This window comes from Sorex araneus, chromosome 4 (assembly GCF_027595985.1).
Source record: "Sorex araneus isolate mSorAra2 chromosome 4, mSorAra2.pri, whole genome shotgun sequence".
Classification (NCBI taxonomy): Eukaryota; Metazoa; Chordata; class Mammalia; order Eulipotyphla; family Soricidae; genus Sorex; species Sorex araneus.
Genome location: NC_073305.1, coordinates 14,341,698 through 14,356,925, shown reverse-complemented (window position 1 = coordinate 14,356,925; position 15,228 = coordinate 14,341,698). Strand labels below are relative to the sequence as shown.

General features: G+C 45.4%; 1 protein-coding gene across 2 annotated transcripts in view; it reads left to right on the top strand.

Moving 5' to 3' along the window:
- Nucleotides 1-15,228, top strand: part of ATP2C1 (ATPase secretory pathway Ca2+ transporting 1) — a 126,569-nt gene that overhangs the window by 23,788 nt on the left and 87,553 nt on the right. The window contains exons 1-2 of one of the 2 annotated variants that reach the window (XM_055134605.1): nt 8,233-8,542; nt 8,931-9,122. The exons of the other annotated variant lie outside the window; for it this stretch is intronic. Of the exons in view, the coding sequence (XP_054990580.1) occupies nt 9,117-9,122 (6 nt within the window). The 5' untranslated portion in view covers nt 8,233-8,542; nt 8,931-9,116. Of the gene's footprint in view, nt 1-8,232; nt 8,543-8,930; nt 9,123-15,228 lie in introns of those variants that run through there. 2 annotated transcript variants of the gene reach the window in all.

Below are 15,228 nucleotides of genomic sequence, written 5' to 3'. Positions count from 1 at the left end.
ATTTTATCACTTGAATTATGTCATATTTCACTGACTAAATTTTTATGGAGGTAACCAATACAACAAGCAACAGCTCTGGAATCCCTATTTCTCTAAAGTAACTTTTTCTTCATTTAAGAATCCACGAAATTGGATGCTTCCAGCTGCAAAGTTACAGAAAATATAATTGGTTTATTACCTCACATTAAAGTCCTGTGGTAAGACAACCTCCAGGGTTAGTTGATTTGTTGGCTTAATTATATTTTAAAGGACTTGGCTCCCTCTTAGAAGTTTCCATCCTTGCTTTGGTCTCTCCATGAGGAAGAGGGGAGGGAGGGACAATTAGGTGGCCATAGCACTTCAGACATTCAGAATTATGGGGAAGAAAGGAAACCTTATTAAATTACCAATTGCTGGGTACAATTCCCAGAGTTCCTGACTCAGTAGTCTGGTGCTATCTGAGAATTTATATTTCTAACAAGTTCCCAAGTGATACTGTTGCTGCTGATAGGACCATATTTTTTTTTTTTTTTTTTTTTTTTGCTTTTTGGGTCACACCTGGCAATGCACAAGGGTTACTCCTGGCTCTGCACTCAGGAATTACCCCTGGCCGTGCTCAGGGGACCATATGGGATGCTGGGATTTGAACCCGGGTCGGCCGCGTGCAAGGCAAACGCCCTACCCGCTGTGCTATCTCTCCAGCCCCAGGGCCATATTTTAAGAAACACTAAGGTAGGGACAGAGAGATAGCAAAAGGGCTAAGGTTTTGCCCTACATGCTGTTGACCTCAGTTAGGTCCCTGGCAACACATATGTTCCCCTGCACTCCGTACATGGTCTCCCAAACACTACCAGAAATGACCCCTGAACATAGAATCAGGAATAAACCCTGAGCACCGCTGAGTGGGGCCTCAAACTCTTCCTTTCCAAGTAAATAAAAGATTCCTCAGTACAGAAGTGGGAGCAGCCCCCGAGCAATGTCAGGTATAGCTCCACCACCACAACAACAAAATGAAAGATTGGGAGGAGACGAGGTGAGGTTTGTGATCTTGGAGGGAAATGGAGGTTTGAGAATCACTGGTAATGATTACAAGATGTCTTTACCGTTTGGAATACAGGAAAGAGTTTGCTTTACTCTCCTTATAGGGCTTGGCGCCATTTCTAGTGCTTCCTGCAAAATAGTCTACAGCAGATACTGCTCACTTAGAATACCAACATTCCTATAGCTGAGATAGTACTTTCCTTGAAACTAGTTTTGCATTTAACTATCTGAACTAAGCAATGGGTAGTCCAGTTCAAGCACCAGATTTGTACTTCAGCTCATTTGTCCCTGACCTATAGAAATAGGAAACATTCTGTTTTTTCTTTAAAAAAAAACATCCATTTTCCCCGGCTGTAGTGATAGTACAGCAGGTAGGGTGTTTGCCTTGCACATGACCAACCTGGGTTAAATCCCCAGCATCCCATACGGTTCTCTGAGCACCTCCAGGAATGCCAGCAGTGACCCCTGAGCACTTACAGGTGTGGTCTAAAGACAAAAAAAAAGTGGGCAGAACAGAACCCCCATTTTCCTTGTATCTTCAAATAAAGGCTACCTTCAAATAGTCTATTTGCAATATAAAATCATGTTATTTTTCTTCTTACTAAGACAATGACTTGCAGAGCTGTTCATGATAGAATTCTTTCAGGTATAGTATTGCAACACCAATCCCACGACCACTGTCCCCAATATTAAATAATTTTTAATAAAAATAGACTATTTAAACATTCTTTTTTAACCAAGAAAACCAAATAAATTTACCTCAAGGTATACAGTGCATTCTGATAATTAGCCACCTTTTTCTTTTGTAGGAACGATTTTGCATTTGTGGGGGTTGGAGGGTGGTGCACACCTGGCAGTGCTTGGGATTTACTCCTGGTTCTATGCTCAGTGATCACTCCTGACAGTGTCAGGGGACCCTATGTGGTTCTGGGAATCAAATCCAGGCTCCCTGCACGCAAGGTGCACCTTACCAGTACTACTTTAGCCATCAATGAATTTATTAAGCTAAAGTTTTAACAACTTGCTTGTGTTGCAAAAACTCCTTGCCAATATGTAACTTTCTTTCTCTATCACCTTTTTTCTAAATCATTTCACCTACCAACTGGAATTCCTCCATTCATCATCTCTTACCTAAGACATCTCTTTGGTGCCATGGTTTCCTATTTCACGAGGCATGCTCAACTGGACTAAGATGTTTGTGTGATTCCCCAAGGTTAAGTGTCAGGATCTTTATAAAGCTTCGGGCAATTTCTCTTCTATGGACCTCCCTCCCTAATTTATTATCACAATAGCATTTTTGTGCCTTTCCCTCATTTTGTTTTCTCACAATTGGATGCACAGTGGAGCAACAATTTCTGCAGGGGGCCTGGTAGGATGTGGGACAAGTTCAGGCAAAGATGCAAGCCTAGGGAAAAATATTTGACATCTAGAAAATGGTGGGGCAGAATACTGTTAAGTTGCTAAATGTACAATTTCAGAGGTCTGTGGAATGCAACCCTTTGGAGGAGCTCCCTTAGACCTCAGTGTGCAGCAGAGTAAAGAGAGATTGAAAATGTTTCTGATGTGAAATTGGGAAGCATTTAAATGGAGGGAGGCAGCTTGGGCTATTATTGCAAACACAGCAGGGGGATGAGGGTACATGCTATGGAATTTGATAGTTTCATGGCTTTATAGCAGACTGCCTATCAGCAATGGGAGATACTGTTGGACACCAATTTACCTTACTTAGATACTACAAGGCCTATTGCTATACCTGCTCTCCTGGTTGCCTTGTTCAAGAATTGAGAATAGATTCTTTGATCCCTGGAGTAGTAAGTGAAGACAATGCAGGAAATGAGAGTGCTTTTTGATATGTACATCATCCAAATCCAAAGCACTATCATGCAGTTGAAGTTTCTTATGTGCATGGAAGCAGTCATTATTAACTTTTCATTTTCAAGAGGTTACCGGGGCTCAAAACCGGGGTGTAAAATTTCATGTTTCAGGCAGTGCTCAATATTTAGCACTTCTTGCAATGATTAGAGCTTATTCTGGTTTAAATGAAGCTGTACTAGCAAATTCCTTTGTGGTTTGGAGATTTAAGTTCATTTTCAAACCTTTGAAAATTCTTTAGTTCTTCTTTGCTTTACAGGAAAGTAGAAGCTCTTATTTTAGTTTGATCACAAGGAAGCAAGCAGAAAGTCAAAGGTGGTATAATGTTTATTCACTGAACAAAAAATATTTATAACAATTTCCAGATGACCCTTTCATTCAATAGTCAATTCCATATTTACTGTAGCCAAAATAATTTAGGACCAGAGAGGAATTAAGCCAGTTTGGAAAGGATATGAACTTTTCTGTGGGGCTTTGGCCTACATCCTGTGGTGCTCATGGGTCACTCGTGTCAGAGATCAATGATGGATCTATGGGATGCAAGGCAAGAGCCTAATCCCTATGCTGTCTCATCCTGCAGAGCTGGATAACGGGGTTCATGAGGAGAGGGTGTGAGAGTGATAGGGAGAAGGGAGACAAACACACACACATACAGAGATGAGCAAAAGCAAAAGAATACTTTATTGTAACTCCACAGCGCTTATGCATGCTTAGGTTTCAATCTACTTGCGTCATGGCCTTAAGGTAAAACTAGAAGTAACTAATGGCACCCGGGGCAACTAGGGGAGATAACAATAGATATCCAGAAGGCTGAACTATCTGTTCCTGTTGGCTAACCATCCTGCTCTTGTAAAAATGTCCCAGTCCTCTTGTTCTTGTAAAATGGCTTTTTCAACCTGTTTATGCGAATGTTTGACTGCAAGCTATATGCTGAAGGCCCGCTCACCACATATCTCTCTGACCCTTAAATAACTTATAAGTTGCACCTTTTTGGCTCTATTTTGGGACCACAGCTAGTGGGATGTGGTCCCAAATGGGATGTGGTCCCAATGGGATTCTCAGAGCTACTCCTGACTCTGTGATCAGGGAACCCTGTGGTGCCAGTGATGGAACCCAAGCCTTCTGAATGCAAAGCACGCGCTCAGCCCAGTTGAGTTGTCTCTCCAGCCATTCATAGGTACTTTTAAATGTCAAAACAAACCACGGAGGTATGTGATATGGAAGATTGTCTGATTTCCAGTGGAAACAGTGATGTCAAAACATGATTCTGAACACAGAACTCACACTCTGCTCTTTTTCCTTTCCTTTTGTCCTTTTGTGTATGGTACCTACTCTCACCTTCAACTCAGAAGACAGCACATACCAAAGGTCCAAGGTCCAAATATCACCACTCAGGACTGTCCAGTGGGAAAATTGAACCCAACTACAATTTATGTATTTGTTTTTTTTTTTTAACCCAAAAAAATCATTGCTCAGGACTTATTCCTGTCTCTGTGTTCAGAGATGACTCCTCAGCAGTTTGGAGGACCATATGCTTGAGGGATCATGTGCTATGCAGGGATCAAACCTGGGTTGGCTCAATGCAGGTAAGAACCTTAATCCATGAACTCTGTCTCTGGTGCTGAAATGAACTTCAAAAAAAAATTAAAGGCAATCTTTAAATTTTGCAATTCTGCTCAAGTTCATCAAGTGTTTCAAGGTTAGAATTCTAGCAAGCATAAAAGCTATGGGAAGCTGGTATATTATTTGAAAAGCCTTGGGTGTCTGTATCTCTGTTTGGACCTGCCCAACTGATTCTGATTTCCGCTTCTATTTCTTTTTTTAAGCTTCTGGCACCGCCAAAACATAGAACTGAGCAGATTTACAACAATTCTGGCAGGTGGTTGTTAGGCAATCATCTCATATGACACATTTTGTTTTGGTGGGGCGGGGGAGCTCCTGCTGTGCTTGGGTTGCTTATGGATCTAAAGGGGCACACCTGCTTATGCTCAGGAGCCTTCAGGGCCACACTGAACCTGTGCCTGGGGTATGTTAGGTATGAACTCTCTCCAGCTTCTCATATGACTCCCTGCAGTCAGGCTGTATTTCCCCCAACTGGACACTTAGCAAGTCCTTTATCCTTTAGGACAAAAAATATACCTAGCCAAAAAGTCCATTACATTAATGGATTGAATTGAGAAGAATCACATGGTTATGTCATTAGGACAAAACACAACATTTGGTAAAATAATAAAAGTTCTTAATCAACTAGAAAAGTACTTCTGTTGTTCAATTGGAGTAAGCTATCTTATAAAGTCCTGTCTTCAAATTCTTTAAAAACACACCACTTGAAAAAAGTGACCACATCTTTTCTAGAAGCTAGGTAAAATTCCTTTACTATTTAACTTTGGTACTTAGAATGCCTAAACAGGCACTGAAATAAGTCACTTAAGTTAGATTTAACTAACCTTTCCAAATAAATTTTTGAATCCTAAAAGGCCATATATTCATCATCCAGGTATATAAAAACGTCAGCTATAAAATTAGATATTAAAAACTAGATGCCTCACATCTTTTGTGTATGTAATAAGGCATGGTATAAGCAAGATGAGAGGGGCTGGAGCAATAGTACAGCGGGTAGGGCGTTTGCCTCGTATGTGGTCGACCTGGATTCGATCCCCGGCATCCCCTATGGTCCCCCAAGTACCACCAGGAGTAATCCCTGAGTGCAAAGCCAGGAGTAACCCCTAAGCATCGGTGGGTGTGACCCAAAAAGAAAAAAAAAGATGAGAACATTATAACCAATCTTCCTTAATCTGTATTTCTATATTTCCCCCAAGTGGATACACTTGAAAAATGTCTTCCTGCCTGTTCATATGTGACCATTTTTTAAATGGGATAAACTTGATTTTGTTGATTACAAATAATGATTTAAAAAATTTTAGAGCATTGATTTCTAAAAAGGAACTATTAAGACACTTGAAAAAGAATGCATTTCACTGCCATCAATATTATTTTTTGATACCCACTAGTTCTTATCACGATGTATGGTCTTATATTTTCTAGTGCTTATAATTTACAACCTGTTTCCTTCATCAGATCCTCACAGCAATCTTTTGAGGGTGTGTGTGAATACCTGTATTTCTATTAAATTTCATGTATTTGTGAATGTATATACATCCACCTATATGTGTATATACAAATAATTGTACACATACAATGCAGTGTACATGTATTTCAGTCTTCTTTTTCTGAGATGAGGAGGTAGTGTGACAGAGCTCTAGTGTAAGGGTAGAGCAATAGACACAGGGAGAGAAAAGATTTCTAAAACTTTGTGGCCCAAGCAGTTATGCTATTGCTTGAAGAGCCTTAATAAATGTTCTTGTGGGCAGGAAGTTAAACATTGGTGATACTGACCTACTCCTCTCCCCCACCCCCATAGAAGTTTCCAGGTGAGGAAAAGAGATTGGCTTAGCAGAGATAAATTGATGAAGCCTAAGTGGTCCAACCAGCTGTCCTAAAAGTGTTTTACTTCTCCCAAGCTTATGAATTAGTAAAAAGAATGGCAGATGAAGAGCATGTAACAATGTCTTGTCAGAGATGGTCTTACCCAGCTTCTCTTTTGTTTAGGTTTAACAATATCAACAGTGGTTTTCCCCATTTAGGTAATAAAAAGTAAAATTCCAGTGTCAGCTAGTTTGGGTATAAACCCTGGAGTGATAAATCTTTGGCAGAGTTAATTACGGATTCAGTGTTAATGCTGGGGTATTGCAGTGCACAATAGATCATTCTGAAAAATTGCCTTAGAAAAAGTGAGCCAACCAAAGCCATCCAATCGCAAATTCTGCAGTGCAATAGCCCTCCATTTTGTAAGACCGTTTTTTAAATCAAGTAATCTCTGTCACGTGGGATAATCAAATATATCTCTATCACATACACTTCCTTCCTTGGCTGCTGATGTTGTTTATTACGATGTGGAGCCGGGGGTCAAGGTCCTGTGAGAAATTAACAACCCTCACAAACTGACTGCGACCCGTAACAAGCACATTTCTGGCTGTACAGATGGAGGGCTTCTGAGCACGGCTGGACCATCAAAAACCTGCTGAGCACGCACGCCAGAGGGGTTGGGGAGGCGGGGGCACGGTGGTCACGCAGACGTGAAATCCACTTCATCCTGACAGGGAGGGTGTGACTTTTGCAATTTAAGGGGGATCTCGCCAAACCCACTCTGAAAGCTACTTCGGGAAACGTGCAAGTTTAAAAAGCCGCCCGGGAGATTGGTTCCCCGTTCCCACTGGGAGCAGAGAAGAGGAAAACGGGCAACCCTGACCCTCCCCCCTCTTGCTTTCGACGTTGAGCCCCTGGCCCAGAGATCACACTGAGGCGTGTTCCAGGACCTGAAATAAGGGGCGACTGTGAAAAATGGGGGTGTCCGCATAGGTAGGGGGAAAAAAACAAACTACTACTGGCCTCTAAGGAAAGCATCCCTCGAGGTCTGCGTCCAGTCCCGGGGAAGGCGCATCCCTGGCAGGCTCGCAGCCCTGCCCTCTAGCGGAACCCGAGCCAGGACCCGGGTCCGCCGGTTCTGGCCCGGGGCTCGGCAGGGGGGGCCCAGCAGCCCCGCGTCCCGCCAGTAAAAGGTTGGGGGGGGGGGGCGGCAAGCCCGGGGCTGGTGCTGGAGCAAGGGAAACGCCTCAGAGGCCAAAGACAGAGCCAGTGGCCGAGGGAACGGCCCCCGCCCCCCTCCTAACCCCTCTTCAGCTCCCACCGCTGGGCTTTCGGGGGTCTGGACTGTTCCAACCTCGGGGGCCACAAGCTTGAAATTCCAAAGAGAGGGACAAAAAGGGCGGCGTCGTGCCCCCGCGCGCCCCCCCGGAGGCTCCCGCGGGGCTCCTCGTCCCCGACCGTCCCCGGGACAGAACTTGGGGACGGCGCCAGCGCCGAGGCTCTGCCTGTGCCCGCGTCGCCTGGCAGCGGGCGACAGCCGCCCCCCGGAGAGGGGCCGTGCTGAGGGGAACCCAAACACCTCGGGGACAGCGGCCATGACAACACCCCGCCGCAGCGCCCGGAGAAGGCCCGGCGCGGGGAGGGGTGCGGGCGGGGGCGGGAGAACCCGGGAGCCCCACGACCCCCGCCGGGGGGTGACCGCCCACACCGCGGGAGGGGGCCCGGGAGGCGGGGCCGAGGGTCAGCGAGGGGTCAGCGAGGGGTCAGCGTGTGGGGGGGCCCCCACCCCAGGGGGCTCCGCACCTCAACCCGGCCCTCGGCGAGGCGGCCGCGCTCCGCCCCAGCTCCACTTCCGCCGGCCCCGCCCTTGCGCGCCAGTGCGCGTGCGCGCGCGCGCGCGCGCCGCCGGCCGCCGGAAGTCGCGGCGACAAAGCTCGGTGGGCGGTGGGCCCGGGAGTGCGGGGCGCGCCGGGACGGCCGGCGGCGGGGAGGGGCGGAGCGCAGGAGGCGGAGGAGGCGGAGCCGGGAGCAGAGCAGCGCGGCCGCGCGGAGCCCGCGGCGCCGACCGGGACGGGTCCCCTCCTCCCACACCTCACCTCCTCACCGGGGCCCCCTCCCCGCCCGCCCGCCCGCCCGCTCCTTCCTCCCGGCGGGAGCAGGCTCCGGGGCTTGGCGGCGCCTCGGCCGGGAGAGCCGCGCGGGGCGCTCCTGCGAGTCCCCGCGGGTGAGTCCCCGACGCCGGGACGTGTGTGTATTGGGGTGGGGGGCGAGGAAAGGGGGGTTTGGGGTTGAAGGCGGGCACCCGTCTTAGCGACAGCCCCCCAACCTCCCTCGGCCCCCACCCCTCCATTTCCAGAAACTTCCAGGGGCTGAGGGCTGAGGGCAGGGGCGTCCCGGGTTCTCTCTCTGCCGCGCGGGGCGGACGGGGTGTCCCCCCCTCAGGCGCTGTCCCCAGCGGGCGTTGTGGGGCAACCCGCGGGGCGGGGTGGGGGCGGCTGCCGGCGGGCGCGGGACCCCCGGGGGTGACGCGGAGCCGGGGAGGGGGGTTCCCCTCCCGGCGCCCCCCTCCCCTTCTCCCCGTCAGCCGCGCTTTCTCCTGGTTTCTCTTGCAGATGCTGCTGCTAGGGGTGGTGGGAACAGCCGCGGGACGTGTGGCCGGGCGCGGGGGTGACTGCCTGGGATTCCGGGGGCTGCTTCTGTTCCTTGTCCTCCTCCTCCTCTGCTCTCTATTCCCAGTGTGGCCGCGGCTGACACTAAAGACTTTGTAACCATCAACCCAAGTGCAGTTTCCATGGAAGATGAAGGTAAAAGGCCCCTCCTGGCTCGAGATGTGTCGTAGCGCGGAGTTGAGGGTGTGGTGGTTTTGCTTTTAAGTTCTGTGCGCCCTCCCCCCCTTTGCCATTTCCCTATTTTATTAATCTCTTCCCCCCCTCACCCCCCCCCTCGTTGCTTGCCAAATGCCCTAGGACTTGCTTTCTTGAACGATCTAGCTTTTTAATTTTGGTTCATCTAGGACGTTTGGCCGGCTAAAAAAAGGTAACTGGGGTGACGGAGCTGGCATCAGCTGGGCTGGGAAAACCTGCTTTCTTTTAGCTCAGGGAATGGAAGTTTTCATTTCGAGAGAGCCGTGTTTGAGAAAGGGAACATTCCAGGGGAAGTGGAGATGGGGAGGAAGTGGGGGCCACACTCTCGGTTTGCACAGCAAGCCTTACAGGGGCGTGTGTCTAGATTCCTTGATAAGAAAGCACTTAAAAATATATAACAATAATAACTTGCAACTTTGGGGAGAATACTCAGTTTTTACTTAAAAAAAAAAAGACAGCTCCCAATTTCATGAAGTCTTGAGTGGTATTTCCTTAAGACTTCCTGTTTCACAAACCTGCTTCTAGAAAGGGTTGACAGTGGAACCTGTTTATCCACTGAACACATCCTTATTCACAGGATACCTGATTTCTCAGGACTCATTTAAATATTTAAGGCTTTTCATAGGCAGCACTGATACTTGTCTTGAGCATTAACTATCTCAGCCTTTACACGGACTCCTGCGAGTGATCCTGTGATTATTCTTTTTTTCCCTTCCATTTTTTTTTTAATGCGGCTGCCAGATGTTATAAAAAGATACTTATGAATTACAATTTGTTCCCCGGTATCTTTCAGCTCTTAAAGTGTGTGTCTGGCACCCAGGCTGCCTTTGGGGTTGTTCACTGCTTTCTAATTTGCTTTTCTGTTGTTAAGGATGTAAGCCTGATTATCCTAAGTCAGACTGGTAATTTTAAAAGAGATGTTTCTTACAGTAGTCTCTTTTGCTATCTGAGACCTTTGGGATGTGAGCGAAATAGGCTAAGAAGCGTGATTTTATTGCTCACTCTTACTCCGAATGGGTAATTGGTGGAAGACATTTTCTGAAATACTGAAGTGTCTAAGTGCAGAGGAGTTTTGCTGTCTTAATTGGGTCTACCACAGCAGCGTTGAAAGCAGTCATGGTATTGTTTTTATCTCGTGGTATGGAAAATCACTTTTCTGCATTGTTTTCTTCTTTGTCTTTGTGTTTATGGGTTGAAGAGAAGCAAATCCTTTCTGCACAAGAGACAAAGAGTATGACATGCATTCATTTACCTGTTTCTTCATAGTTTCATCTCAGATCACACCTGAAACTTAATCTTTTCCTTTCAGAATGTTCCCAGATTTTGGAGCTTAGCGTAAAATAGGGGGATTCTGAGCTGTTGCCTTTGTTTCTTGATCTTGCAGGGAATAGAGCATGACTAATAAAGCTGGCGCTTGTCTGTTGCGATGGGTGGGAGGGAGCCTTGTCCAGGCGGGAGCATGGTGTGTGTGCTTGAGCAGCTTTGATGGAGTTCTCTGTATAGCACGGTCAAATACGATGATTGGCCTTGGTAAAAGATGATTCTATTCTGAAAAATTTGGAATTTTCTGCTTCATAATAGTTAAGAAGCAATTTTTTTTCCCCCGTCAGTTCCTCATTACCACTGCCTTTATTTCTTTTCCCAAAGTTAGACATTTAAAGAACTTTTATGTAGTTCTAGATAATTTCTAGAATTATCAAAACCAGCTGACTGCTTTGAAATACATAAATTATTGTTTTCTTCCTATGGTTATCATCTTCCTTTGACATGGTACAATGTCATCACATTGTATATGTGTGAAAAAATAATGGATTCAACCCATGCTTTAGTGGCTAGGAGCTCAGTTACTCTAAGCTGTTACTTTACCATTCTCAGCTTCTATTTGCTTATCTGTAAGTTGGGTTTGATAATCATGTATTACTTAGTTAAGAGTAGCTTTACATTTTTGAGGGTGTTATATGAAAAGCCCTGAATAAATTCCCTGGGAGAAAGGAAGGTCAGCACTAAGAGCTTGTGCTGTGGATGTAGAACTAGGCAGCCCCATTTTCTTGCTTGATCCCCATTTATCAGATTTGACCTCGAGTAGCTAATTAAGGTTTTCTGAGCTTCAGTTTCTTTATAAAGTAATGATATTGATGAAACCTACTTCAGTGAGGTTGCTGTAACATTTAGAATGGTATCTGGCATGTAGTACTACATAGTAAATACTCAGTAAATGTTTGTTGTAAGTAGTCTCACCCAGGGTTTGCAAACTAATGTTATCTGGCATCAGTGTCACCATAATTGAATGCTGAAAGGGGGGATAATGAATAGGGAACATGGTCTGTATGGACTTGTCAGTTTTGTTTAGGGCAGGGTTGGAGTTTAAAAAAATTTTTTTTTAATAGTCTAATGACTTGGGGGCTGGAGCGATAGCACAGCGGTAGGGCATTTGCCTTGCATGCGGCTGACCTGGGTTCAATTCCTCCGTCCCTCTCGGAGAGCCCGGCAAGCTACCAAGAGTATCCTGCCTGCACGGAAGAGCCTGGCAAGCTACCTGTGGTGTATTCGATGTGCCGAAAACAGTAACAAGTCTCACAATGGAGACGTTACTGGTGCCTGCTGGAGCAAATCGATGAATAAATCGATGAATAACAGGACGACAGTGCTACAGTGCTAATGACTTGGAGACCATAAGAGAAAGTTGCCATGAAACCAAGTGCCAGTAAAGAAAGAGACGAAGCAACTTAGGCAGATATGGCCCCCAAACAAGAGACTTGAATTTTGATCCTGTCAGGTATTTTTTAGTCTCCTAATACCCAATGAGTTACTGGGCTGCTCAGCTTCTGTGTTGTCCTCTCTGTAAATGGCCTAATTCTGTCTTGGCATTTGGTGTGGGGGGACTTATGGAGCTTGGCATGCCAAGATCCCAGAGTGATGATGGACACACACTTAGCCCATGAGGAATTAAGTAATTGCTGCTGTTTGAGAAACAGAATCCTTGGGTTAGTACGCAGAGAAGGTACATCTGTAGTTGTGCACTGGGTAGAACGGATGGTGACCTCTTGGGTCCAGGCTTTAGGGTTGTTTGGCCATTCATTGTGTCTGCCATGTTGTTTGGAGGGGGTGACTTCACCCATGTGGTTCCTTTCAGCAGTGGTGTTTTCTTTAGTGCTGCGGTGTTTTAAATTCTTCTGAACTTTTCTCCAGTGACCCACTTAAACTTGGTCAGCAAAGCTTTGACTTGCTTTTAGTTTTAGCCTCCAGGATGTTTTCATGAATATTTCTACCAGCCACAACAAGTAGTTGGAGAGTAAGTTTGCTGGAATTTCAGGGACTGGTTCTGACTATTATTTGTGGGTTAGGACTCTTACTCACATCTTTGGGAACTTCTCTTTCCCTATTTATCACAGTCCTGAATGGATATCATGTAGGAATTTTGAGATGCACAAATAAATGGCTTTTTTTTTTGATCAAATGATTTATTATTACTACTTCAAGCTATATTGTCACAAGAAGTTCACACGTATCTGAACTCAGAATCTTGGTTAGAGTTTTCATAGCCTTATTTTTATTATTATTTTATTTTTTAAAGAAGTTATTTTTTAAAATTTTTTATTAGTGAATCATTGTGAGGTACAGTTACAGACTTAGAAATTTTAGTGCTTGTGTTTTAGTCATAAAATGCTCAGTACCTATCCCTTCACCACCAGTGATCCCAGTGTGCCTCCCACCGCCCCCACCTCGTCCCCCCAACCCCGCTCTGCTTCTGTGGCAGGGCATGCGTTTTGCTCTCTAGTGGCTTGTTTTTAAACAAGTGTTTATTGTATTTAAAGGAATGGCTTGCTATAAGATATATTTATAGCTAGACAAGTTTGCAGTTCCTCCTTCCTTGTAGGGGATTTAAAAAAATTAAGTTTGACCTTTCCCATAGAAGCCCCCAAATAAATTTAATATATTTAATGTTGTTTAAAATATTCTCCTTAGATGTTTCTGTGACTAGTGGATAGTGCAGTGATCTTTAAGATTTTAGAACATGCTTATTTTAAGGTTAGAGGCAGGTCTGATAGGGAAAGAATACATTAATCTCCTTGGCTAGCATTTGAACATGATAATGCATTTTATTTGCATACTTTAAAAATCATTTTGTTTGGGGCTGGAGTGATAGCACAGCGGGTAGGGCGTTTGCCTTGCACGCGGCTGACCCGGGTTCAAATCCCAGCATCCCATATGGTCCCCTGAGCACTGCCAGGAGTAATTCCTGAGTGCAGAGCCAGGAGTAACCCCTGTGCATCGCTGGGTGTGACCCAAAAAGCAAAAAAAAAAAAAAAAATCATTTTGTTTGGGGGCCATATCTGACTAAATTGCTCCGGGATCCATGCAGGGTCTCCCAAATGCAAAGAATGCATTGAGTCTCTCTCGTTGGCCCCACAAAAATTGTGTGTTGGGAGGGACGGGGCTGGAGTGATTGCACAATGGGTAGGGCGTTTGCCTTGCACATGGCTGACCCGGATTCAATTTCCAGCATCCCATATGGTCCCCCGAGTACCACCAGGAGTAATTCCTGTGTGCATGAGCCAGGTGTAACCCCCGTGCGTCGCCAGGTGTGACCCAAAAAGCAAACAAAAAAAATTGTATGTGTATAAAGCCACAGCCAGCTGTGTTCAGGGTTTACTCGTGGCTGTGCTCAGGGATCTCCAAGTACCAGCAAGTACCTGGTTGTACTTGGAGACTATATGCAGTGCCCTGGATCAGGACCAGCCATGTTTAAGCCTTACCCCTGTACTACCTGTCTTAGTATTTCTGAAAGAGTTGGAACTAAAAGATTGTACATGTGACATTTTATAGGCTGTAGTATTTAACACAGAGCATGGATGTTGCCAAGATTATTTTTTTTTTAGCAGTAGCTTTCTGACCACTGAATCCTAAATACTCGGTTGGTCTTAATATGTTTATCATTCATCTAACATCACATTTTCACTGTTAATTGAAGTGGTGTCGGTGAAAATTGTCTTTGAGGGAATATACCCTTTAAAGATTGATTTTGGAGGGGGTGGTCTCCCACATCTGGCAGTGCTTTGGGCTACTCCGGCTCAGTGCTTGTGGGTTGCTCTTAGCAGTGCTCAGAAGACCATGTATTATCTGTTCCTTGGCCTCCCCCATGCAGAGAAGGCGCTCCATCCCCTTGAGCTATCTTCCCAGATCCAGAAGGTTGATTTTTATTTATTTATTTATTTTTAATTTAAGGGGGAAGGTTGGGCTGTATTGTGGTGCACTAGGGACCACTTCTGGTTCTATGGTTGGGAATCACTCCTGGCAGTGCTTGGGGGATCATATAGTCGGCTAGGGATTAAATCAGAGTCAGTTGTAGGTAAGGTCAGGAAAGCACCTTAGCACCTGTAATATCTCTCCGTCTCTGCATTTCTTGGTTCTTTTTTTGGTGGGGAAACAAACCTGTCTCCTTGGAGATGAGTAGGCTCAGTGCTCAGAGGTCATTTCTGGCACTTCTTGGGACCATTTGGTCCTGGGGATCAAACTGAGGCCTCCTATGAGCAAAGCGTATGTTCAGAACGGACTTTTTGGCTCCAAGACAAATCATTTAATGTCAGTCATTTATTGTGACAAGATTATAATCAAGTGTTGGTAAAGTAAAAACTGGCGCTAGGTGATGCCATCTTTTCATATAGGAAGACGTTTCTCAGGGAAAAATGTCAGGCCAGATTGTATTTTCTCTTGAAGGCATCTGTTAGTATGCCTTCCATCTTCAAGACTTTTAAATCACTGTTGACAAAGGTATACATCTTAGAATCACAAAGGAATGACTCATGTTGTGTTGTATTAATTTTGGCCATTGGATATATTTGGGGGAGGAAATGGAACACAGTGTTACAGTAGGTTATAGATTGAAGGAGAGGATTAGCCGGGTTCAGAGTATCACCTTAGGATAGTTGTAACTGGACACCTGCTTCAGTCAATGCCTGTCTTATCTGTTTCAGGTAATAGAGACTGTGAATTGTATTTATTTACAGTATCTATTAATTATGTTTCATACCTTAAGGATGGCTTT